This window comes from Erinaceus europaeus, chromosome 9 (genome assembly GCF_950295315.1).
Source record: "Erinaceus europaeus chromosome 9, mEriEur2.1, whole genome shotgun sequence".
Lineage (NCBI taxonomy): Eukaryota > Metazoa > Chordata > Mammalia > Eulipotyphla > Erinaceidae > Erinaceus > Erinaceus europaeus.
Window position 1 is genome coordinate 126,385,976 of NC_080170.1, and position 25,127 is coordinate 126,411,102.

At 56.8% G+C, this 25,127-nt stretch overlaps 1 protein-coding gene across 13 annotated transcripts in view; it reads right to left on the bottom strand.

Moving 5' to 3' along the window:
- PCNT (pericentrin) overlaps positions 1-25,127 on the bottom strand; it is a 105,264-nt gene that overhangs the window by 1,177 nt on the left and 78,960 nt on the right. For 8 of the 13 annotated variants that reach the window (XM_060198853.1, XM_060198842.1, XM_060198849.1 and 5 more), the window contains 14 exons: positions 23,589-23,743; positions 22,625-22,819; positions 22,179-22,355; positions 21,615-21,810; positions 21,221-21,443; positions 20,962-21,112; positions 20,229-20,870; positions 17,293-17,501; positions 16,604-16,706; positions 15,464-15,637; positions 12,968-13,087; positions 12,231-12,463; positions 11,443-11,504; positions 5,841-5,964 (listed from right to left, as the gene is read on the bottom strand). In XM_060198853.1, coding sequence (XP_060054836.1) covers positions 5,841-5,964; positions 11,443-11,504; positions 12,231-12,463; positions 12,968-13,087; positions 15,464-15,637; positions 16,604-16,706; positions 17,293-17,501; positions 20,229-20,870; positions 20,962-21,112; positions 21,221-21,443; positions 21,615-21,810; positions 22,179-22,355; positions 22,625-22,819; positions 23,589-23,743 — 2,764 coding nt within the window. Of the gene's footprint in view, positions 1-5,840; positions 5,965-11,442; positions 11,505-12,230; positions 12,464-12,967; positions 13,088-15,463; positions 15,638-16,603; positions 16,707-17,292; positions 17,502-20,228; positions 20,871-20,961; positions 21,444-21,614; positions 21,811-22,178; positions 22,356-22,624; positions 22,820-23,588; positions 23,744-25,127 lie in introns of all 13 variants that reach the window. The other 5 variants (XM_060198852.1, XM_060198851.1, XM_060198850.1 and 2 more) reach the window with 5 other exon arrangements.

Below are 25,127 nucleotides of genomic sequence, written 5' to 3' on the forward strand. Positions count from 1 at the left end.
TCTCCTCCTCCTCTTCACCACCTAGAGGCAGGTGTTAATGACCAATGCCAGATGGTGCTCTGACAGTCGACCTCTAACTGTCTCTGGGCTCCAATGAGTGAGCTCAGCCTTGCCCTCTGCTCCACTGAGCTGAGCACCTGTCACCCCGCCCCCTTCACCCCACTGCCATGGCCAAGGACTGGGATTCCTTCATGACCCAAACTTCATGGAGGCACAGCCTGCATTGTCTTGTACCTGTGACCAGCTCAGCTGGGGTATAGTCACTCTGCAGTTTCTTTCTGCCCAGGGCAGGGACCCTGTCTACACAAGAAACAGCCTCACCCTCTTCCAGGATCAAACCCCCCAGGAATCAGCCCGACCCCAATGTGAGGTAGATGAGCCCCCACAGGGCATTAGAGTAAATGACCCCACAGGATATCAAGGTAGATGATCCCATAGGGTTTGAGGGCAGGTGACCCCATGGAGTGTGAGGGCAGATGACCCCATGGAGTGTGAGGGCAGATGACCCCATGGAGTGTGAGGGCAGATGACCCCAAGGGGTGTGAGGGCAGATGAGCCCATGGGGTGTGAGGGCAGATGACCCCACGGAGTGTGAGGGCAGATGACCCCATGGGGTGTGAGGTAGATGAGCCCACGGAGTGTGAGGGCAGATGACCCCAAGGGGTGTGAGGGCAGATGAGCCCATGGGGTGTGAGGGCAGATGAACCCATGGGGTGTGAGGGCAGATGACTCATGGGGTGTGAGGGCAGATGAGCCCACGGGGTGTGAGGGCAGATGACCCATGGAGTGTTAGGGCAGATGACCCCACGGGGTGTTAGGGCAGATGACCCCACGGGGTGTTAGGGCAGATGACCCCACGGAGTGTGAGGGCAGATGACCCCATGGAGTGTGAGGTAGATGAGCCCATGGAGTGTGAGGGCAGATGAGCCCATGGAGTGTGAGGGCAGATGACCCCATGGGGCGTGAGGACAGATGACCCCACAGGGTGTTAGGGCAGATGACCCCATGGAGTGTGAGGGCAGATGATCCCACGGAGTCTGAGGGCAGATGAGCCCATGGGGTGTGAGGACAGGTGAGCCCACAGGGTGTGAGGGCAGATGAGCCCACGGAGTGTGAGGGCAGATGAGCCCACGGAGTCTGAGGGCAGATGACCCCATGGAGTGTGAGGGCAGATGACCCCATGGGGTGTGAGGACAGATGAGCCCACGGGGTGTGAGGGCAGATGACCCCACGGAGTGTGAGGCAGATGACCCCATGGAGTGTGAGGCAGATGACCCCACGGAGTCTGAGGGCAGATGACCCCACGGAGTGTGAGGTAGATGAGCCCATGGAGTGTGAGGGCAGATGACCCCACACTATGTGAGGCAGATGACCCCATGGAGTGTGAGGGCAGATGACCCCACACGGTGTGAGGTAGATGAGCCCATGGGGTGTGAGGGCAGATGACCCCATGGGGTGTTAGGGCAGATGACCCCACGGAGTCTGAGGGCAGATGACCCCACAGAGTGTGAGGGCAGATGAACCCACAGGGTTTGAGGGCAGATGAGCCCACGGGGTGTTAGGGCAGATGATCCCACGGAGTGTGAGGGCAGATGACCCCACGGGGTGTGAGGACAGATGAGCCCACGGAGTCTGAGGGCAGATGAGCCCACGGAGTGTGAGGGCAGATGAGCCCATGGAGTATGAGGTAGATGAGCCCATGGAGTGTGAGGGCAGATGACCCCACACTGTGTGAGGGCAGATGAGCCCATGGAGTGTGAGGGTAGATGAGCCCACGGAGTGTGAGGGCAGATGACCCCACACCGTGTGAGGGCAGATGAGCCCATGGAGTGTGAGGGTAAATGAGTCCACGGAGTGTGAGGGCAGATGACCCCACACCATGTGAGGCAGATGAGCCCATGGAGTCTGAGGGCAGATGACCCCACACCGTGTGAGGCAGATGACCCCATGGAGTCTGAGGGCAGATGAGCCCATGGAGTGTGAGGGCAGATGACCCCACACCATGTGAGGCAGATGACCCCATGGAGTGTGAGGGCAGATGACCCCATGGGGTGTGAGGACAGATGACCCCATGGAGTGTGAGGGCAGATGAGCCCATGGAGTGTGAGGGCAGATGACCCCATGGAGTGTGAGGGCAGATGACCCCACGGAGTCTGAGGGCAGATGACCCCATGGGGTGTGAGGACAGATGAGCCCACGGGGTGTGAGGGCAGATGACCCCACGGAGTGTGAGGCAGATGACCCCATGGAGTGTGAGGCAGATGACCCCACGGAGTCTGAGGGCAGATGACCCCACGGAGTGTGAGGTAGATGAGCCCATGGAGTGTGAGGGCAGATGACCCCACACTATGTGAGGCAGATGACCCCATGGAGTGTGAGGGCAGATGACCCCACACGGTGTGAGGTAGATGAGCCCATGGGGTGTGAGGGCAGATGACCCCATGGGGTGTTAGGGCAGATGACCCCACGGAGTCTGAGGGCAGATGACCCCACAGAGTGTGAGGGCAGATGAACCCACAGGGTTTGAGGGCAGATGAGCCCACGGGGTGTTAGGGCAGATGATCCCACGGAGTGTGAGGGCAGATGACCCCACGGGGTGTGAGGACAGATGAGCCCACGGAGTCTGAGGGCAGATGAGCCCACGGAGTGTGAGGGCAGATGAGCCCATGGAGTATGAGGTAGATGAGCCCATGGAGTGTGAGGGCAGATGACCCCACACTGTGTGAGGGCAGATGAGCCCATGGAGTGTGAGGGTAGATGAGCCCACGGAGTGTGAGGGCAGATGACCCCACACCGTGTGAGGGCAGATGAGCCCATGGAGTGTGAGGGTAAATGAGTCCACGGAGTGTGAGGGCAGATGACCCCACACCATGTGAGGCAGATGAGCCCATGGAGTCTGAGGGCAGATGACCCCACACCGTGTGAGGCAGATGACCCCATGGAGTCTGAGGGCAGATGAGCCCATGGAGTGTGAGGGCAGATGACCCCACACCATGTGAGGCAGATGACCCCATGGAGTGTGAGGGCAGATGACCCCATGGGGTGTGAGGACAGATGACCCCATGGAGTGTGAGGGCAGATGAGCCCATGGAGTGTGAGGGCAGATGACCCCATGGAGTGTGAGGGCAGATGACCCCACGGAGTCTGAGGGCAGATGACCCCATGGGGTGTGAGGACAGATGACCCCACGGAGTGTGAGGGCAGATGACCCATGGGGTATGAGGGCAGATGACCCCACGGAGTGTGAGGGCAGATGACCCCATGGAGTGTGAGGTAGATGAGCCCACGGAGTGTGAGAGCAGATGAGGAGTGTGAGGGCAGATGACCCCATGGAGTGTGAGGGCAGATGACCGCACGGAGTCTGAGGGCAGATGACCCCATGGGGTGTGAGGACAGATGAGCCCATGGAGTGTGAGGGCAGATGACCCCACACCATGTGAGGCAGATGACCCCATGGGGTGTGAGGACAGATGACCCCATGGAGTGTGAGGGCAGATGAGCCCATGGAGTGTGAGGGCAGATGACCCCATGGAGTGTGAGGGCAGATGACCCCACGGAGTCTGAGGGCAGATGACCCCATGGGGTGTGAGGACAGATGACCCCACGGAGTGTGAGGGCAGATGACCCATGGGGTATGAGGGCAGATGACCCCACGGAGTGTGAGGGCAGATGACCCCATGGAGTGTGAGGTAGATGAGCACACGGAGTGTGAGAGCAGATGAGGAGTGTGAGGGCAGATGACCCCATGGAGTGTGAGGGCAGATGACCGCACGGAGTCTGAGGGCAGATGACCCCATGGGGTGTGAGGACAGATGAGCCCATGGAGTGTGAGGGCAGATGAGCCCATGGAGTGTGAGGGCAGATGACCCCATGGAGTGTGAGGGCAGATGACCCCACGGAGTCTGAGGGCAGATGACCCCATGGGGTGTGAGGACAGATGAGCCCACGGGGTGTGAGGGCAGATGACCCCACGGGGTGTGAGGGCAGATGACCCCATGGAGTGTGAGGGCAGATGACCCCACGGAGTCTGAGGGCAGATGACCCCATGGAGTGTGAGGTAGATGAGCCCACGGAGTGTGAGAGCAGATGAGCCCATGGAGTGTGAGGGCAGATGACCCCACGGAGTGTGAGGGCAGATGACCCCACGGAGTGTGAGGTAGATGAGCCCACGGAGTGTGAGAGCAGATGAGTCCACGGAGTGTGAGGGCAGATGACCCCACACCGTGTGAGGCAGATGAGCCCATGGAGTCTGAGGGCAGATGACCCGACACTGTGTGAGGCAGATGACCCCATGGAGTGTGAGGGCAGATGACCCCACACCATGTGAGGTAGATGAGCCCATGGGGTGTGAGGGCAGATGACCCCATGGGGTGTGAGGGCAGATGACCCCATGGGGTGTTAGGGCAGATGATCCCACGGAGTGTGAGGGCAGATGACCCCACAGAGTGTGAGGGCAGATGAGCCCACGGAGTGTGAAGGCAGATGACCCCACAGGGTCTGAGGGCAGATGAGCCCACAGAGTCTGAGGGCAGATGACCCCACGGGGTGTGAGGACAGATGACCCCACGGAGTGTGAGGTAGATGAGCCCACGGAGTGTGAGAGCAGATGAGTCCACGGAGTGTGAGGGCAGATGACCCCACACCGTGTGAGGCAGATGAGCCCATGGAGTCTGAGGGCAGATGACCCCACACTGTGTGAGGCAGATGACCCCATGGAGTGTGAGGGCAGATGACCCCACACCATGTGAGGTAGATGAGCCCATGGGGTGTGAGGGCAGATGACCCCATGGGGTGTGAGGGCAGATGACCCCATGGGGTGTTAGGGCAGATGATCCCACAGAGTGTGAGGGCAGATGACCCCACGGAGTCTGAGGGCAGATGAGCCCATGGAGTGTGAGGGCAGATGACCCCATGGAGTCTGAGGGCAGATGACCCCATGGAGTGTGAGGGCAGATGACCCCACAGAGTCTGAGGGCAGATGAGCCCACGGAGTGTGAAGGCAGATGACCCCACAGGGTCTGAGGGCAGATGAGCCCACAGAGTCTGAGGGCAGATGACCCCACGGGGTGTGAGGACAGATGACCCCACGGAGTCTGAGGGCAGATGAGCCCACGGAGTGTGAGGGCAGATGAGCCCATGGAGTATGAGGTAGATGAGCCCATGGAGTATGAGGTAGATGAGCCCACGGAGTGTGAGGGCAGATGACCCCACACCATGTGAGGGCAGATGAGCCCATGGAGTCTGAGGGCAGATGACCCCACACCGTGTGAGGCAGATGACCCCATGGAGTGTGAGGGCAGATGACCCCACACCGTGTGAGGCAGATGAGCCCATGGAGTCTGAGGGCAGATGACCCCACACCGTGTGAGGGTAGATGAGCCCATGGAGTGTGAGGGCAGATGAGCCCATGGAGTGTGAGGGCAGATGACCCCATACCGTGTGAGGCAGATGACCCCATGGAGTGTGATGGCAGATGACCCCACACCGTGTGAGGTAGATGAGCCCATGGAGTGTGAGGGCAGATGAGCCCACACCATGTGAGGCAGATGACCCCATGGAGTGTGAGGGCAGATGCCCCTCCCCCCCATGTGAAGGGACATGAGTGCTCTTCCTACTTTGACAAATCGGGGTGACGGCCTCATGTGCTGACACGACAACATGCCCTCAGAACAGACAGGAGCTGGGTGGGCACACAGAGACACGGGAACCAGCCCAGCTCCCCAGGCACTGGGTGCCCATAGGGCTGACCATGGCCCGTGAGCCTGAGGGTCATGTGCCGGGTCACCCCCTGAAGCACCCAGGTCAGAGGCCGTGGCCTGGCCCTCTGTGGGCTCACTCACCTCTGCCTCCTGCGTGGGGATGTCTTGGACACAGGGTCCCTGGAGTGGCCAGAAGACGAATCTCGAGTTGGCGGGGACTCGCTGGCCTCTCGCCGGGCCTGCTGCTGCCGGGGCACCAGTAATGCTTGTCCCCAGATCATTTCACAGCAGAGAATTAGGAGAAAAACACATTTTAGTGGAGGCCCATCTACCAAAACTTCAACTGTAAGCTTTTTAAACAAAAATTTAAGCCATTTCTAATGTTATAAAAACCATGTTTTAGGGGGTCGGGCGGTAGCGCAGCGGGTTAAGCACAGGTGGCGCAAAGCACAAGGACCGGCGTAAGGATCCCAGTTCGAGTCCCCGGCTCCCCACCTGCAGGGGAGTCGCTTCACAGGCGGTGAAGCAGGTCTGCAGGTGTCTGTCTTTCTCTCCCCCTCTCCGCCTTCCCCTCCTCTCTCCATTTCTCTCTGTCCTATCCAACAACAACAACAATAACTACAACAATAAAACAACAAGGGCAACAAAAGAGAATAAATAAATAAATAAATATCAAAAATGCTTTACTACTTCTATGGCAACCTAGTCTCAGGAAGCAAATGCAACAACAAAATAACTCAACAAATTTCATCATAGAGCAGCTAGGATTTCTGGTAAAGAGAGAGCATCACCCTCTGAAGACTGGTGACTGCCTGGACAGCAGGAGGGAGGGAGGGAGCTGGCAGAATCTGCAGCGGCTTCAAGTCCACACAGGAGACGTAAAGGAGCCTTGAGGCTGAAGGGAAGAAGCCCAGGACAGCTGCACAGGAGACACAGAAGCCACAGGCACATCACGAGCTCCAGGGAGCTGCCCAGGGGAAGCAGGGAACTCAACACTGTACTCTCATGGCATCAGGGAAGGCTGGCAAATGCTAAGGTGTCCCAGCTGCCACTGAGACCCTGGGGAATGGGACCAGGTCACCCTGCATATGGAAAACTCTGCCCTCATAGCAGAGTTCCCACTTTCAGGAATCAGTCTGGGACCTCCCTCCCCAACCCAGCCCCAGATTAGGGCTTTGTTTAAGAGACATTAGGCGCCACAACACAATGTCACTTCTTCAGAACTCATGTACATAGCAGAACCCAGAATCGCCAACTGACCACAACAGAAACCAAAACAGGTGGGTAAACTAGGACAAGGCTGGCTTTGCAGAGCCAGGATGGCAGCCAGAAACTTGATGCAGATCCAGAAGAGCTGTCAGAGAAAGAACTTAGGAAATACATTGTCAGGAAATTTGGAGAAATGCCAGGCTCTCAATTAATATGGAGAAACGAACTGAGGAAGAAATCCATGATTTCAAAGAGTCACTTGATCAGCAAATGGAGAACCTGAAAACAGAGTTATAGGATGTGGAGCACTTTGAATGCATACCAGTCTTAAATAGCACGTCAAGAGAAAAAAAGAAAGTAGGCTCAAAAGAAAAAAAAAAGTGAAGAGAAAGTAGGCTCACCCACTCATCCATCTAGAAGAGAGAACATCAGACACAGAAGACAAGCTGACCGCACCTTTACCTTCAAAGTAGAAAGAGTAGAAAGATTTCAGAAGAGAGTCCGGCAGTGGCACAGCGGGTTAAGCGCAAGGATCGGCGTAAGGATCCCAGTTCGAGCCCCCGGCTCCCCACCTGCAGGAGAGTCGCTGCACAGGCGGTGAAGCAGGTCTGCAGGTGTCTGTCTTTCTCTCCCCCTCTCTGTCTTCCCCTCCTCTCTCCATTTCTCTCTGTCCTATCCAACGACAACGGCAACAATAATACTACAACAATAAAACAAGGGCAACAAAAGGAAATAAATATTAAAAAAATATATATATATTTCAGAAAAATGAGAACTCTATCAGAAAAGAAGAAAATTTTAAGAAAAAAGTGAATACTCCATCAGAAAAGCAAATATCAGAATTATAGGGATCTTAGGAGGGAAGGAATGAGAGAAAGAATGGAGCAGAAGCCATATTCAAATAGTAGCAGAAATCTTCCAAATCTGGGATATGGCCAGATTACAGATGTTCAAGAAGCAAAGAGATCTCCCCAATTCCTAAATTCAGACAGGCCTACACCAAGACACATCACTGTGAAACTATCAAAAGTCAAGGATGAAATAAAATCTTATAAGCTACCAGGGGAAAGAAAATTACTTACAAAGGCAGTGTAGTCAAACTCACATCAGACTTTTCTGCGGGAACCATGGAAGTTAGGAGAGAGTGGAGTGGCATATTCAAGGTTTTTAAAAGACAACAAACAGCCACACACATTTTTTTTTTTAATTTTATTTTATTTTATTTATTTATTCCCTTTTGTTGCCCTTGTTGTTTTATTGTTGTAGTTATTATTGTTGTTGTCGTCGTTGTTGGATAGGACAGAGAGAAATGGAGAGAGGGAGGGGAAGACAGAGAGGAGGAGAGAAAGATAGACACCTGCAGACCTGCTTCACCGCCTGTGAAGCAACTCCCCTGCAGGTGGGGAGCCAGGGTTCGAACTGGGATCCTTATGCCAGTCCTTGTGCTTTGCACCACCTGCGCTTAACCCGCTGCGCTACAGCCTGACTCCCCAGCCACACACATTTTTACCCTGTAAGACTATCTATCGTTCAGATATGGAGCAAGCAAAACAGTACCCAACACTCAGAAACTAAAGGCATTTACCATTACCAGATCTGCCTTGCAAGTTACTGCCGAGTCACAGAAAAAGACACAGGGAGCATCTAACTCACAAGGTGACACGCAGCAAAGCAAACCCAGAAGCACAAGTTGCAGGAATGAGACTACTTTCAAGTATGAAAGGGGAGGAGAGCTGTTGTTGGAGAGCTGCTGTCCAAGCAGAGTGGCGAGACAAGAACAGAGTGAAAGACTCTTTCAGAGTTACTACACACAATGTTCACTGTAAGCTGCGTATAAAACACACGGTCCTTGGTCCTTTCTTTCTGAATGATGCCATTTTTCTCTCTAGTATTCTTAATCATTCTTACATCTTTTTTTTGTTTTTATAATCCTCTAACATATATGAAACCTTGAGTTTCTTTAATTTGATGTTTTTGTTCCAGGATTCTTGTTGCTATACTTCTGTTACCAAATGACCTGCATTTCTGAATGACAACTATAGGATGCTTTTACTCATATGATACAAAAAACTGAAACAGGTGAGCTCATAAAAAATTTAAAAAATAGATGTGTGCTCCGCGGGGCGGCAGAGGCACCAGCGTCTGTCTGGCGGTCTTGGCCTGGGGTTCGGCTTCCATGGCACCCTGCGTCCCCCGGAGCTGAGGTGGCAGCCTGCCTGCGCCCGTCACCTCTTCCTCCTCTGGGCGTCTGACCAGAGCCGCTGTCTTGAGCTGCCCTCTGCTCTGGCTCCGTCACTAGGCGTGCTCTCAGGTCAGCTGAGCCCTCGGGGAAGACGTGTCCCGTGTGCCTCGTCTGCTTGTTTGTACGGGCACTGGTTCGCTGCAGGTCTTGCTCTATGTCTCCAAGGACCCTCCTGTGGTGCGGGTCACTGAAGGCCCCTTCTGCTCAGGGTTGCCTGCTACGAGCACGTCCACCAGGTGGTCCGGCTTTATAATCTGCCCAGGGTGGAGGGGCTGTCTCTGCACATATCCTCACTGGTGGACATCCGGGACATCAACAAGGAACTGGCCCTGCACACCTTCTTCACAGACCTCAGTGGCTTCCAGGTATAGCCCTGGCAACACCTGAAGAAGCTGCCTCTGCAGGCCAACTTCTACCCCCTGCCAGTCATGGCCTACATCCAGGATGCGCAGAGCTGCCTGACCCTGTACACTGCCCAGGCCCTGGGTGTGTCCAGCCTCCACAGTGGGTTATTGCTGGGGCTCGGTGCCTGCACTACGAATCCCCTCCTCCAGGAGGCTATCTTTTCCCATTTGTTGCCCTTGTTGCCCTTAACCGTTATTGTTGCCATTGCTGTTGTTGGATAGGACAGGGAGAAATCAAGAGAGATTGGGAAGATGGAGAGGGAGAGATATATAAGACACCTGCAAACCTGCTTTACTGCTTGTAAAAGCAGTAAAGCTTTACCACCCTGTAGGTGGGGACTTGGGGCCTTGAACTAGGATCCTTATGCCGGTCCGTGCCATTTTGTGCCATGTGCGCTTAGCCTGCTGCACTACCGCCAACCTCCGAAACTGGGGTTTTTTATTACATCAGTTGGCCTGTGTGTGGATGGACAGGAATGTATGACATATTTAGTAAGGGAGAACCTATTTTACATTCTCTATTTTATTTCAGTGAGAGAAAAAAAGAAAGATAGCAGAGCACTGCTCAGCTCTGTGGTACAGAGAATTGAACCTGGGACTTTGGAGCCTCAGGCCTGAGAGTTTTCCTACATAACCAGTGTGCTGTCTCCTTTACCCAAAAAAAGAAAATGTTTTTAATGGATATTTTAAAGAATATCTTGGGGGCCAGGTAGTGGTGCACCTGGTTGAGCATACATGTTACAATGCACAAGGACCAAGGTTCAAGCCCCTGGTCCCAACCTGCAGGGGGGAAGCTTCACAAGTGGTGAAGCAGTGCTGCAGGTGTCTGTCCCTCTCCCTTGCTATCTTCCCCATCCCTCTCAATTTCTCTGTCTTTAGCCAATAAATAAATATTAAAAAAAAAAAAGAAGAAGAAAAAATAGTCAAACTGTTGCTAAGACTTTGTGAAAAACCATGGTGATCATCCTTGTAGGGGGCTGGGGGAGAGAGCACAGAACAGCAGTGCTGAGTGCAGTGTGGAACCATAGCACTGCAATCTTATGATCTCATAAACCATTAATAAATCACTAATAACTTTTTTAAAAAATTTATATTTATTTTCCCTTTTGTTGTTTTTTATTGCTCTTGTTACTGAGGTCGTCATTGTTGGATAGGACAGAGAGAAATGGAGAGAGGAGGGGAAGACGAAGGGGGGAGAGAAAGACACACCTGCAGACCTGCTTCACCACCTGTGAATCGACTCCCCTGCAGGTGTGCGTAACCCACTGCGCTGCCGCCCAACTCCCACTAATAACTTTTTAAAATCATGTTCCAAAAAGATGTAGAAGAGCGGCCATGGAGTTTGCACAGCAACTAGCGCCAGACTTGCATATATGAAGTCCTGAGTTCAATCTCCAGCATCTGGTCCTCTCTCCTCTTGTGTATTAATAAAATAATAGTAATAATAAAAATAGAACACATCATGGAGAGGCTGGGGGTGTCAGCATGGCAGTTTACATGACAGATTTTCATGGCTAAGGCTCAGAGGTCTCAAGTTCAATCCCTGGCACCACTATGTGCCAGAATGGAGCAGGACCCTGGTCGAAGAAATGAAAGTTCTAGAAGAAACCCACATTTGTGTGCCTTGTATTTGCTCAGGCTGGGCTTTGTCAGAAGCCCAAGAGCCTGAACCTAGCTCGGTGCAAGGGCCCGGTGCTGTGGGAGGACCAGGTCCACTCACTGAGAGAGCCACTTCCCACCAGAGGCAGTGACCACCTGTGTGGGCACCTCTGCTTCCCCCAGCACTGGTCTCCTGGGGCCAATCTCCTTCACAGATGAGAAACCCTTTGGACCCTCCGGACACACTGCCCCAGCCGGACAAAGTGGGCAGGAGAGTGCTGGGTCTCACCTGGTCGCCCCAGGGCTCCCTTCCGATCAACTTCTTGCCACTTCTTCACCAAGAATCTCAATCTGTAAAGGAGAAATAAGCATTGAGACTCCAGTCTCACAGGGAGCCACTGAGAACGGGCACCCGGAGGGGCAGGTCCTGCAGGCCAGCAGCACGTGCCTGGCCCAGGGTCACTGCAGCCTGGCTCCGTGCCAGCATTAACGCCACACACTGGGCTCAGGGCCAAACAGCCTGGCCACAGGCTGCATTCAGAGCAGGGCAGGTGTCAGGAGGAGCTAGGACAGGCTGGGGTGGTGAGTGTAGTGTGGGTGGGTGGTCTGAGACGCTCTCCTAGGACAGTGGGATCCACAACCCCTCCTTACGGAGAGCAGACCCTCCATATAAGACTGTCTGCCCCTACTTTTCAGAAGACTTACTCATTTGAGAGAGAGAGAGAGAGAGAGAGAAAGATAAAGACCCCGTTCAGCTCGAGCATAAGGTGGTGTGAGGGGTTGAACCTACAGCCTCTGGTGACCCAGGCATGCAAGTCTGAGCCTCACTGACTGAGACAAGTGTCATCGATATTTCCTTCAAGGCCTCAACTGGCGTTATCTCCTTTGGTTTGGCTGCCATGATGGAGCCCAGGGTCTGAGACACAGAGCTGTAGCCACCGGGCAGCCTTCCCTCAGTGTCACTGTCTTCATATTCAAGTGCAGCATTTCCCAAGAAAACTAGAAAACGACCCAAACCCACTGTCGGGCGGCACCTCCCGGTCTGAAGGAGGCGACTCGCTCCTGTCTCCACATCACCTTAGGATGGCGACCACGACCCTGACCGCCGTGCGGAACCGCGTCAGAGGGCGAGACACGGCAGCCTTCCTGTCTGCCTTGGAAGGAAACACTCCCAGATGGGCAATCATGGAGAGTGTCTCTTGTTCAGAGTCCTGGAATCCACCGATCAATAGTAAGAGGTACTTCTTCTGATAAACCAGAGCTTTTCTGAAGCTTTCTGCTCTCAGATAATGCAGGTACAGTTTTTCCATCTGAAAGGGAACAAAATTTCACCTGACACTCGCCAGAGACGATGGCACAGACATCCGCACTGAGATGCCCGTCTCCTGAGCTCCCAGGAGGCAGGGCACATGGCTCAGAGACAGCCCTGGCCACCAAGCAGGCCCACGGCCCCACACACTGCACCCAGCCTCCGGCTTCCCCCAGAGCAGGATAAGTGGACAGCAAGCACCAGCATCCACTGAGCAAGGAGGCCAGAGTGATGGTGGCCATGAGGATGACAGCACGGCCAGGGGGCACAGAACGCGGCAGCGTGGAGACTGGATGGGGCACCACTCTCACACCTGTCTACCCCACATGTACATAGCAGGGACCGGCCAGGAGTGGGCTTTGGAGATGGCATGTGGCTGCAGCTCTGGGCTGTGGGAACCGTGTGGAGAGAGGACCCAAGGGACCCGCTGGCTCTGCTCTGAAAGCAGATGCAGAGCACAGCCACACAAAGGCACATGAGCACACACACACCACCCTCAGCTCACCCTGATGTGTCCAGAGCCGGTCTCCTTGCTGGCTGCTGCTGGGGAAAGCCCCGACTCAGTGTGCCGTGGGGAGCACGGCAGAGCTGATCTGTCCTGCTTCCAAGCAGACCTGTCAGGCTTCTGGAATGAAGTAGACAGCAGACTCAGCCACAGAGTGAAGACAAGAGTCGATGAGCCTCCTACACTGCCCCAGGGGCAGACCAGTTCACACGCCTCAGCTGCCTGCCCCCCTCAGTAGGTCCCCATGGCGTGTCCCCACACGGGCTGACAGGGCAGGGTGCTGCATCCTCCTCCGTCAACCCTTATGCAATGGTCACTACACATAAAGCGAGACTGTGCCTAAGGCACGCTTTCACTAAAAACTGAAAACCTATGTGTGAAATAAGTCTAAATCCAAAGCATAAAGCATAGATGCAGATATAGAAAGAGAAGCCATGAGGGAAGCCAAGATAGGAGAGACCCTACAGCCCTGTTCCACTGCTTGTGAAGCTCCCCCTTGCAGGCAGGTCTGGGGGCTTGAACCTGTGTTTCTGTGCAGGCAGTCAGTCATGTGTGTGCTCAGCCTGGCCACACAGAGCACGGAGCCTACAAATGACCTGTTTCTGGGGCTGGAAGTTCTGACCCAGGCGGCTCCCACCAGCACACGGTCACCATCCTGGCCGGGGACAGATAAGGACACAGGCCAACGCCAGAGGAACCACATCCGCAGGGAAGGATGGACCCCACGGGGAGGGAAGCAGACCGTCCCCACCAGTTAGCAGACTGCACAGCGAGCAGCTCTGCCCAGCGGCTGGAGCGTAGCCAGAGGAGGCTGGCCGTGGCAGCGGAGTGGCGTGGAGTGGGGTGGCGTGGAGTGGGGTGGCGTGGAGTGGGGTGGCGTGGCGTGGCATGGCATCCCTGAGCAGGAGGCGGAAGGAGATGCTGCCCTGCCTCTGACAACTGCCGTTTGCATAAAGAAGTGCCCTGGCAGGAGTTCTCTGGAGACGTGCAGGAGCAAGTCTGCCTCTCTGAGCATTCAGACATGTATCTCTGCTAATGAATGACAGGGGGGAGCCAAGCACCACCCTGGCACATGTGATGCTGTGGACTGAGCCTGGGGCCTCATGTCTGTAAGGCCAGCTCTCAGTCGCTGTGCCACCTCCCAGGTGTATTACTTCTTTCACATGCCTGTCCCGTGCAGCTGGGAGGCTCAGCCAGCAGAGCGCTGGACTTGCCCAAGCCCGGCAGTGAACGTGCTGAACAGAGCTCTGGCCCTCATTCTCATGAAACAAACAGATACAGAAGCATAAACTAAGTGCTCACTTCCTGGTCTCCCCAAGGGCTTTTACACAGAACAAGGACAATCTAGAGGGCCACACAGGCCCACTGCGATGTCCTGGACGGGGACCCACAGGGGTTCCTCAGTGTTCTGGAGCAGAGACCCAGGGCAAGTACATGAGCCTCCGTGTTCTCACTTCAGAAGCACAGGCGTGAGCCTGCTGAGCCAGGCCCTCTCACTCCCAAAAGACTTCCAAACGGGCAAAGACAACCGGAACACGGCAGCAAACTGTAGAGCGGGAAGGTCCCGAGGCCATGGAGGACCCCGTCACTCTCCCTGCAGGACACACTGAGAGCTCCAGCAGCTCCAAGAGTGCTCAGGACACTCCTGTGGGGCCAAATGTTGGTTCCCACAATCCTCGCTTCAAGGGACTGAAATTACCCAAGGCAGGTTCTCTGGCAAGACTGCACGGGAACTAGGTAACAGCAGAGCGTCGAGAAGAGACCCAGCCATCTAGGCCAGAAGGGGCAATCCAGAATAGGAGGCTAAAACTTAAATTCATCACATCAAACATCTGTGGAGTCATCTAAGCAGTCTGTGAAAGGACACCTGCAGGACGAGACGCTGTATTTGAAAGAATGTCTCAAGTCCCAATGCCAATTTCATCTTGAGAAAACACAGCAAAGTATAAATCCAACGTTAAGCAAACTGGACAGAATGAATGAAACCAAGAGCACCTATTACTGGACACCGAAAACAAAAACTAGGAAGCTCCTGGAAGCTAAAAGCTGGTGAAAACTCTACAAACACCACTCAGATGAAGACATCTGACATACTCACCAACATTCAGGAACAGAGTGGAAGCACCCCCAAACTAGGGACACATGGCACCCATTGGGACCAGGGGACCTACCTGGAGATGTACGCTCAGCACACAGCCCCGAGCACCCAGCGGGACCCGGGGGACCCACTCCAGGACACATACGCTCAGCACACAGCCCCGAGCACCCAGCGGGACCCGGGGGACCCACTCCAGGACACATACGCTCAGCACACAGCCCCGAGCACCCAGCGGGACCCGGGGGACCCACTCCAGGACACATACGCTCAGCACACAGCCCCGAGCACCCAGCGGGACCCGGGGGACCCACTCCAGGACACATACGCTCAGCACACAGCCCCGAGCACCCAGCGGGACCGGGGGACCCACCCTGACACGGACCCACCCTGACACGTACGCTCAGCGCACAGCCCCTGAGCAGGTGGTGCTTGAGTGTCTTCTCCAGCCTGCACACGGCCCGGCTCAGCTCCGCCTTCTCCTGGGCGGCCATGCCCAGCGCCTGCCGAAGACACTCATTGTCCTTCAGCACGACGTCCATCAGCTGCAAGGGCAGCCCTGCTGAGTCCTTCTGCTTCAAACGAGAACAAAAGAGGAAGAGAATCATCGTTGGAAGAGCTGGAGAAACACACAACTTCTCACTGTGGCCGCCGCAGAATTTAGACTAAACCTACTCAGGGGCCAGAGGGAGCCTTGTACAGAGAGAGGCCTGAGCCCTGCTGAGCTCTGGCTGACGGTGGTGCTGGGGACTGAACCTGGGCCTTCACAGCCTCAGGCAGGAGTCTTTTGCAGAACCCCTGTGTATATTATTATTGCTAGTTATTACTAATTATTTTCCCCAGAGCCCTGCTCAGCTCTAGCTAATGGTGGTGCTGGGGACAGAACATGGGAACAAGGAACCTCAAGCAGGAGAGCATTTTGCAGAACCACTGTGCTATCTCATCAGCATTATTATTACTGTTGTTGTTATTATCTGGCTGACAGTGGTGCTGGGGACTGAACCTGGGCCCTCAGAGCCTCAGGCCAGAGTCCTGTGCAGAGCCTTGTGCTGTCCCCCAACACAGCCAGCCTGTCCAGCTTGCTCTAAAAGCCCTGTACACAGGTGACAGGGACAAGTCTACACAGCGCACAGGGACTCAGTTCCTGCCATTTCCACAGCAGTCACCTGCGGGCACACGGAGAGAGGCACCGGTGCCCAGCACACAGGGAACATACCATCATACCTGGGCACCACAGTGCCAGGGCCTGAGGGCAGCCCCCCAGCCTGCCCTGCCCCTCACAGGAGAGTTCTTGGGACTCCCTCTCAGTGACTGGGCCTCAGCCCCAGCACTCAAAGGCCCCAGAGACCTCAGCCTCACTCTGGCCAAAGTGACCCACGGGGCCTCAGACCGCAGGGCAGGAGCGGTTCAGACAAGAGTGAGCTCAGCCAGACGGTGGAGCTGGGGGTGCAGACGTGAGTCCAGAAGGTGCCGAGGGAGAGTGGGGAGAGAGGGAGGAGGCCAGCAGGAAGGAAGCTAGGAGGTGGACGCTCCCTGCTCACCAGGGAAGGGCTCGTTGTGCTCAGCTCGGCCTTGAGCTCCTCCAACGTGTGCAGCAGTGAGGCCACCGCCTTCTCATTTGACGAGGTCCAGTCACTGATTGTCCTGTGAACATGGGTGTGGAGAAGGCCCCTGAGCCACAGAGGCAGATGTGCTGCCCCACCGGAGCAGAGCCACACAGCGATGGCCTGTGCTCTCCTCTCTGCGCAGATGCCATAAGGCCACAGAGTCACCGCAGCAACCTGACCTGGCCCAGAGCCTGAGCTTCCTGAGAAGAGACACCCACCAAAGGCAGAGCGGGAAGGTGCTGGCAGGCAGGGGTGCTGGCTGGGGCCTTGGCGAGGCCCAGAGCACCCAGGCACCAGCCTGGGAGCACAAACAGGCAGGAGTCGCATCCACCAGCTCTCTGCATGGTGAGCAGTGTGAACGAGAGAGCAGACACCTGGCCCAGGAGGTAGAGTGCTAGTAAGGAGACACCTGGTCAAAGTGCTGGACAGTGCTGGGGAGGAGGGACACTCCCAATCTGAGGGTCAGTGCTGGGGAGGAGGGACACTCCCGATCTGAGGGTCAGTGCTGGGGGGAAGGGACACTCTTGGACTGAGGGTCAGTGCTGGGGGCGAGGGCCACTTCTGGTCTGAGAAGCCACAACCCCACCTGACCGTGCCTGCCCAGGACAGCACTGGGGCCTCACCTGTCCAGGGTCTGGCTAACAAAGCTGCTCAGGAGAACGGCCGCACACAGAAGCTGCTGCCGCGCCTCCTCCAGGCCTCGCTGCTGCTGCTGGATCTGTTCTGCCGGGAGGCAGGGCCTTGCAGCCTCCTGGGCCTCCAGCTCCCGCACGGCCCGCTGCAGCTGCCTCACCTTGTGCTGGTCCCGCTGGCGCTGCAGCTCCAGCTCTCGCTGTGGTCACGGCAAACAGTAGAGGGGCCGTCAGAGGAGGCCCGGGACCAGTCAGGCAGAGCAGGGGTCCCCAAAGTCAGACCCCAGAGCAGGACCCTCAGGGCCACCCCGCAGCCCCACCGTGGGGCGCATGGTCAGGATTCTGCAGAGAGGGGCCGTCCCGTGGCCGCTCAGGACTTGAGCGGAGCTCAGGAGGAGCCTGGCCAGGCTGAGGGGCAGGGACCACACACTCCCACTTGGGTTCACACTCACACATCGACACAGGGAACAGCACGGGGAGCACAAGCACAGGTGCGGAAGTACTGGAAGTGCCACTTCCAGTACTACCTCAGCTGGTCTGACAGCCGAAATACAGCGCCCTGACAGGGTGACCCTGCAAACAGCCAGACCCCAGACAGCCTGCACAGTGAGCCACTCATAAAATGTTCGACCGGCCGGCCCAGAGACAGGAGGGAGACCCTAGCCGGTCACATGCAGTCATGGCTGTGTGACTACCCTGACTTCACAGCCGAGATTGGAGAATGGAAGAGAGCTACCGACTAACACCCCCTATAAATACAGCTGTGAATCCTTAATAAAACTCACAGCAAGCCGGGGTCAGGCAGTGACGCTCCCACAACAGTGCGCACCTCACCCTGTGAGGACCTGGGCTCACGCCCCACCGCAAGTGAGACTCAGAAGTAGCTCAGCATTTGAAAGCCAATACAGACGGGGCAGTAGCATAATGGTAGCGCAACAGATTCCTGCCTGACACTCTGAGGTCTCAGGTTCAGTCCCTAGCACCACTAAAGCCAGAGCTGAGCAGCGGTCTGATTAAAAGAAGAAAAAGAAAAAGAAATATGACTATCAGCACAACAAAGAACAAACTCTTCAAAATACAAAAGACACAAGAAAGCAACGTTCTCATGATTTAAAAAAAAAAAAAAAAAGCAACTAAGTTAAAATAACGGGGAGTAGAAGGGGACTTCCTTCAGTCACAAGCACTGGCGAGAGGGCCGGGTGGTGGGGCACCGGCCGAGTGTCCATGCTGCCATGCACAAGGACCCAGGTTCAACCCCCTGCAGGGAAAACTTCAAATGTGCTGGAGCAGTGTTGCATGGACCTCTATTCTCCTTGCCTCTATCAAAAACAAAAAGGAAGGGAGAAGAAAGGACACCAGGGGCGATGGGTTCATTGTGCAGGCACTGAGAACCAGAGGTAGCCCTTGTGATGATTTTAAAAGCAAAAAATTTAGAAAAGGGGAGAGGGAGCAGGTGGTGGTGCACCCAGTTGAATGCACAAGGACCAAAGTTCAAGCCCCCAGGCCCCACCTGCAGGCAGAAAGCTTCACAGGTGGTGAAGCTGTGATTCCAGTGTCTCTCTCTCTCTCTCTCTTGCTATCTTCCCTATCCCTCTTGACTTCTCTGTCTCTAGCCGATATAGAAATAAATAAGATGTTTAAAAAATAACAACATCAAAAAGCACCGATGAAAATCCATAGCCACGGGGGCCGGGCGGTAGCGCAGTGAGTTAAGCGCAGGTGGCGCAAAGCGCAGGGACCAGCGTAAGGATCCCGGTTCGAGCCCCCGGCTCCCCACCTGCAGGAGAGTCACTTCATAGGTGGTGAAGCAGGTCTGCAGGTGTCTGTCTTTCTCTCCTCCTCCTCTCTCCATTTCTCTCTGTCTTATCCAACAACGACATCAATAACAACAACAACAACTACAATAATAAAAAAGGGCAACAGAAAGGAAAAATAAATAGTTTTTAAAAATTTTAAAAATAATAGTAACTACCATGGGCTGGGCAGTGGCACACCAGGTTAAATGCACATAGTACAAAGCACAAGGACCGGCGTAAGAATCCCGGTTCGAGCCCCCGGCTCCCCACCTGCAGGGGAGTCGCTTCACAGACAGTGAAGCAGGTCTGCAGGTGTCTGTCTTTCTCTCTCCCTCTCTGCCTTCCCTCCTCTCTCCATTTCTCTCTGTCCTGTCCAACAACAACATCAACAACAACAACCACAACAGTAAAACAGCAAGGGCAACAAAAGGGGAAAATAAGAAAGTGCAGAGCCGCCATCATACTTCAGTGAGGCCAAGCTGTCTGCCCTCAGCAGCCACACACGCCATGCAGCCAGGCAAGATGACAGAAAGGGGAGACACAGGAAGAATGGAGTCAAGAAAACAATTCCACTCACAACAGCATGAAAAGCAACACCTACAATTTAACAGAAGAGGGCTGGGGAGACAGCACAGCAGTTGTGCAAACACCTTTCATGCCTGAGGCTCTGAGGTCCCAGGTTTAGCCCTGAACACCACCATCAGCCGGAGCTGAGCAGTTAACAAAACAGTACAGTAAGGAGACTTCCTGCGCTCCACATGGGGAGAGTCCTCGAGCGGCCTACCCACCCGATCAGCCTCAACAAAGATCCCAGGGGCATTCTTTGCAGAAACAGAAGAGCCAGCCATGAGTGCCTGTGGAGAGGCCAGGGCCGGACAGACAGTCTGGAGCAAGGAGCAAACCAGGGTCCGGGGCTCCTGACTGGGGCTGGGGCAACACCGCAGGAGCCCGAGGGCAGAGAGGCCGGGCAGTCAGCAGGTATGGTCTGGCCCGGACGGCCTTCCAACGCAGGTGGATGGTTGTGCCCACACCGCACACAGGAGCCAAGCACCCGGGGCCCGGTCTACACCAGCAGGGCACCGCTGGGTACAGCCTGACCTGACCCTCCGCGTGGTGGCCCGCGGCTCTCACCAGCTTCTCCTTGTCCCTCTGCCACTGCTGCCAGCTGTCCTTGTCCACTCGGCACTGCTGGGCTCTGCTCCTGGGCGCCTTGTGTGCCTCGCACTCTCTCGGCCTCTGGGGGAGCTGCGCTAACTCTGCCCGCGCCCGCTCCCCCTGCGAGGAGCGGCTGGACTCTGGCGTCCGGGCCCGTGGGGCCTCTGCGGCGGCACTCACCTCCTTCTCTTTCTGCAGCTCCTCGCAGCGCGACCGCACCTCGGCCTCTAGCCGCTGCTGCGTGCGCATGGCCTGCTGCTGCGCCTTCTCCAGAGAGGCCTGCAGCTCGCGCACGCGGGCCTGCTCGTCCTGGAGCTCGCGCAGAAGCGCACGCTGGGCCTGCCCCTCCTGGTGAGCACAGGCCTCCTGCGCCCTGCGGCTGAGCAGACGCTCGTGCTGCAGGGCCTCGCTCAGCTCGCGCCCGCGGCCCCGCTCGGCCTCCAGGCTGCGCTGCAGCTCCGCCAGCTGCGCCTGCTCCTGCGCCAGCAGCGCCTCACAGCGCGAGGCCTCGATGCGCAGCTCCTTCTGCAGGTTGTCCCTGGCCATCTGCTCGTGCTTCAGGGCCACGCGCAGCCGGTCACTCTGTGCCAGCTGCTTGTTCAGAGAGCTCTGCAGCTCCTGTGATGGGAGGGCGGGAAAGGCACCAGCATCCGTCTGAGCCTCCCCACCCGGCAGCCCCGCCGCGGGGTGTGCCCCACAGCCTCCTCACCTCCAGGGCCTTGGTGCTCTGGCCCTCCCTCTGCAGGTGCCGCAGCCGCTCCTCCTCCAGCTGGCCTTGCAGGGCCTCTTCCTGCCCGCGCCCAGCCTCCAGCTCCCGCAGAGCAGCCCGCAGGTCCTGTTCCTTGCAGTCCAGCAGTGACCTGCACACACCCCGCTGTGAGGGCACGGGTGGACGCACCCTTCGCCTCTCCTCACACTGAGAGTGAGCAGGATGGCGCCACCCCAGGAGAGACCTGGCCCCCACGCACCTCAGCTGCAGCACCTCCTTCTGCACGTCACTCAGGGAGGCCAGCAGCCTCTCGTTCTCCTGCCTGCACTGGCCCAGCTCGGCCCTCAGGTCCCTGACAACACTCTGCTCCGCCGCCAGCAGCCTCTGGGTGCCGCTGGCTTTCTCCTGCTCCTCACTCAGCGTCTTCTGAAGGCCGCTGGCGATGCACTTCTCCTGCTCAACCTTGTAGGCCAGCAGCTCAACTGAAAAGCCAGAGCACAGTGTCTCCTCAGCACGGCAAAGAGCGCAGGTGACAGTCTGGCGGCCTCTGTGCCCGTGTCGCAGGCAGACAGCTGCCTCCCTGACAGGTCAAGGACTGGGGAGATCAGGGACACGGCTCCCCGGGTGCCCTGGCCAGGGGAGGGCAGACCCACCTTGCCTACGCAGCTGGTGCTCTTGCCGGTTGCCCCGGGCCTCCGCGCTGGTCAGTGCCGTGCACAGCTGCTGCAGCTTCTCCTGGTTCTGCAGGTGCGTCAGCCGCAACTGGGCGCGCAGGGCCTGCACCTCCAGCAGCAGGCTGTTCCTGTCCGGCCCCTGCAGGGACACTGGTGACTTCTCCCGCAGGTCCCCCTACAGAGCGGGGACATGGGGGTCTGTCACTCAGGAAACCCCCACCCCCACCGCAGGAAAGGCCAGGGCTCAGGGAAAGAGCGTCCCCCCGGGCTCACTGGGGTCTTTCACTCATGACAGCTAGCCAGGGCTCTGGAAACACCAGTACCCACTCTGGTAGGATGACAGCTGTGTCACAGCACCGACTGCACCGAGACAGACGTGAGGCGCCAGGAGGGGGAGGCAGTGGGACCCAAGGAGGCCCCAGGCACCTCTGACCTGCTTTGGTCTCTGCTCTCTGACCCAAGTACCACAGGCTCCGGGTTTGGAACCACCCTGGGTACCAACAGGCCCTACGTCCTGAGCAGGGGAGGGTCTGCCCTGCCCACCTGCTCACAGGCCAGCCTCTCCAGCCTCTCCCACAGGGAGCTGCAGGGCCCAAGCTCAGGTCTGCCCTGGGGCTGTGACTGCAGCTCCGTCCTCAGTGTCTCCCGCTGTTTCTCGAAGGCCTCCTGCACCATTTGAAGAAACTCTCCCCTCCAATCAGGGCAAAGACCAGGTGGCTCCTGTGCAGAGGGTTGAGACACGCGGGTCACGACACACCCCGCCAACCCAGGCACCCGTGCAGCGTCCGCCCCCCAACCCAGGCACAGGACGTGCTTCACGCACAGCCCCCGCCCAGGCCCTGCTCACGCCCTTCCCCACCATGCCTGAGACCCCTCCTGCCCTAGCAGAGTGGAAGGGGCTGCACGTGACACCCTCATGGACAGCACCTCCCCAACACAAAGAGCAGCCTAGATCCAGGGCCCTCGCTGCCCCTCCAGGACCTCCATACCTGCTCTCCCTGTGGGGGTGCCGGCGTGAGAGGACCCCGTAGAGCTGGCGCCACCTCCAGCTGGCCCAGGCCCTCCCTAGGGAAGCACTCGAGTGGGGTGTTTGGCTCCCCTTTGCTCAGGGTGCTGGGAAGACCCCGGTACTCCGACAGGGCCAGAATCTGGTGGCTCTCGTTACACACCATCTGCAGCAACGCCTGCGGGACAGACAGGGGACTGACGAGGGTGGGGACAGACAGACATGGGAGCTGACCTGGGGGGGGGGCAGACAGGAGCTGACCTGAGGGTGGACAGAGAGATATTGACCTGAGGTAGGGGGACAGACAGGAGATGACCTGAGGGGGGTGGACAGATGGGTATTAATCTGAGGAGGGGGACACACACGGGGAGCTGACCTGGGGGGAGAGGGGACAGACGGGTGCTGACCTGAGGGGGGGTGGACAGAGGGGTATTAATCTGAGGAGGGGGACACACACGGGGAGCTGACCTGGGGGGAGAGGGGACAGACGGGTGCTGACCTGAGGGGGGTGGACAGAGGGGTATTAATCTGAGGAGGGGGACACACACGGGGAGCTGACGTGAGGGGGATGGGCAGATGGGGAGCTGACCTGAGGCGGGGACACAGACAGGGTTAGGGTTAGGGTGGGGCAGAAGCAAGTCTGGGTGACTGATGCAGGAGGGCAGCACCTTGAGGGACATGGATGGGGAGGGAATTGTAGAAAAGTCCTGGGGAGGCGTCTGTGTCTACAGAATGGGGACAGCCCCAGGACCACTCTCACGTGGCACTGCTCTCAAGTGGCTCTGAGCAGGGAGCCCTGGCTGCGTGCAGGACATACAGAATAGGGAGTGAGGGCCACAGGAGGGCCAAACTCTGACCCCCATGCTCAATCAGGAAGCTGAGTCCTGTGCTAGCTGCTCACACTGCACCACCCACCCCAGGGCATCAGAGCGGACAGAACCTGGTACCTTCACTTGCTTCGGATACAACTCTTTCCCCTTCATGGCTCCCAGAGACTGGCAGAACCTTCTGGAAGAGACAGGAGGTACTGCAGGGCCAGCAGTGGGACCTTGGAGACTTGTGGAGCCTTCCGTTAGCTTCTCTCTGCATCCCGAACCGTCACCTGGACATACATCAAGTCAGGGGCTGCCACCTCCATGCAAAGCCAGGCTGAGCCTCACCTGTGGGGGTCAGGCAGGGCCAGAAACACCAGGAGAGGGCGGCTGCCGCCCTCCCCGACAGCAGTCATCCAGGGTTACAAAGACACCTGAGGGGTTTATAAAGTCAGAGAACAAAGCCCCTGAGGGGGTGCCAGATGATGGGGCTCAAACACGCGCATCACAGGTGAGCTGTCCCCTCATGACATGCTCCCCATGAACGTGTCCCCAGAGGGCAGAGCCGACCCTCACAGGGGTGGGGAACCATGCAGTGCCCGCACAGACCCAGGACAGGCAGGGGTGCCCACTGTAGGACAGGCAGCATGGGGGTGGGCAATAGCCTGCTCCGGCCCCCCATCCAGGTGAGGAGGGAACTCGGAGGCCAGCCTGAGGTGGGGAGTCTCCAAACAGAAAGCCGAACCTCTCAGAAGCACCGAGGGCCCTGAACTACTCTCAGACTTCACAGACCACCTGAGAGGAAGAGACCCAGAGAGAAGGCTGGAGACAAGGAAGGTGCACAGAGAGAGAGACAGATGAGCACAAGCTAGGCTCTAGACACACACACACACACACACACACACACACACACACACACACACACACACTCACACTCACTCACTCTGGAGGAAGCTCCCTGCAGTACTTCCCTCTGTCTCTCACCTAAAGAGCCAGAGCCCTCTGGCACATGCCATCCTGGGGGTGAGGCCGGGGTTTCACGCTCCAAGCCCAGCACTCTGTTCACGGCACTGCCACCCAAGCCACTGTCTATCAGAAGTCAGTCAGGGAGCAATGAGACCCCAGCAGGAAAAAACAAAACAGAGAGGGAGAGAGGACAAAGAGAAGATACACAGGGGGTCGGGCGGTAGCACAGCAGGTTAAGCGCACTGGTGCAAAGTGCAAGGACCGGCGTAAGGACCCCGGTTCAAGCCCCCGGCTCCCCAGCTGCAGGGGAGTCGCTTCACAGGTGGTGAAGCAGGTCTGCAGGTGTCTGTCTTTCTCTCCCCCTCCCCGTCTTCCCCTCCTCTCTCCATTTCTCTCTGTCCTATCCAACAACAGCATTAATAACAACAATACCAATAATAATAACAAGGGCAACAAAAATGGGGGAAAAGCCCCCAGGAGCAGTGGATTCGCAGTGCCGGCACCGAGTCCTAGCAATAACCCTGGAGGCAAAAACAAACAAAGAAAAAACAAAACAATAAAACAAGGGCAACAAAAGGGAAAATAAATATTTTAAAAAAGAGAGAGAGAAGACACACGAGCCAGTGTGGGCCATGCCCGTGCCGGCAGCCGTGCCCAGGACACACATCACAGCCAGTCTCCACTCAAGCCACATACTTTACCAGGAGG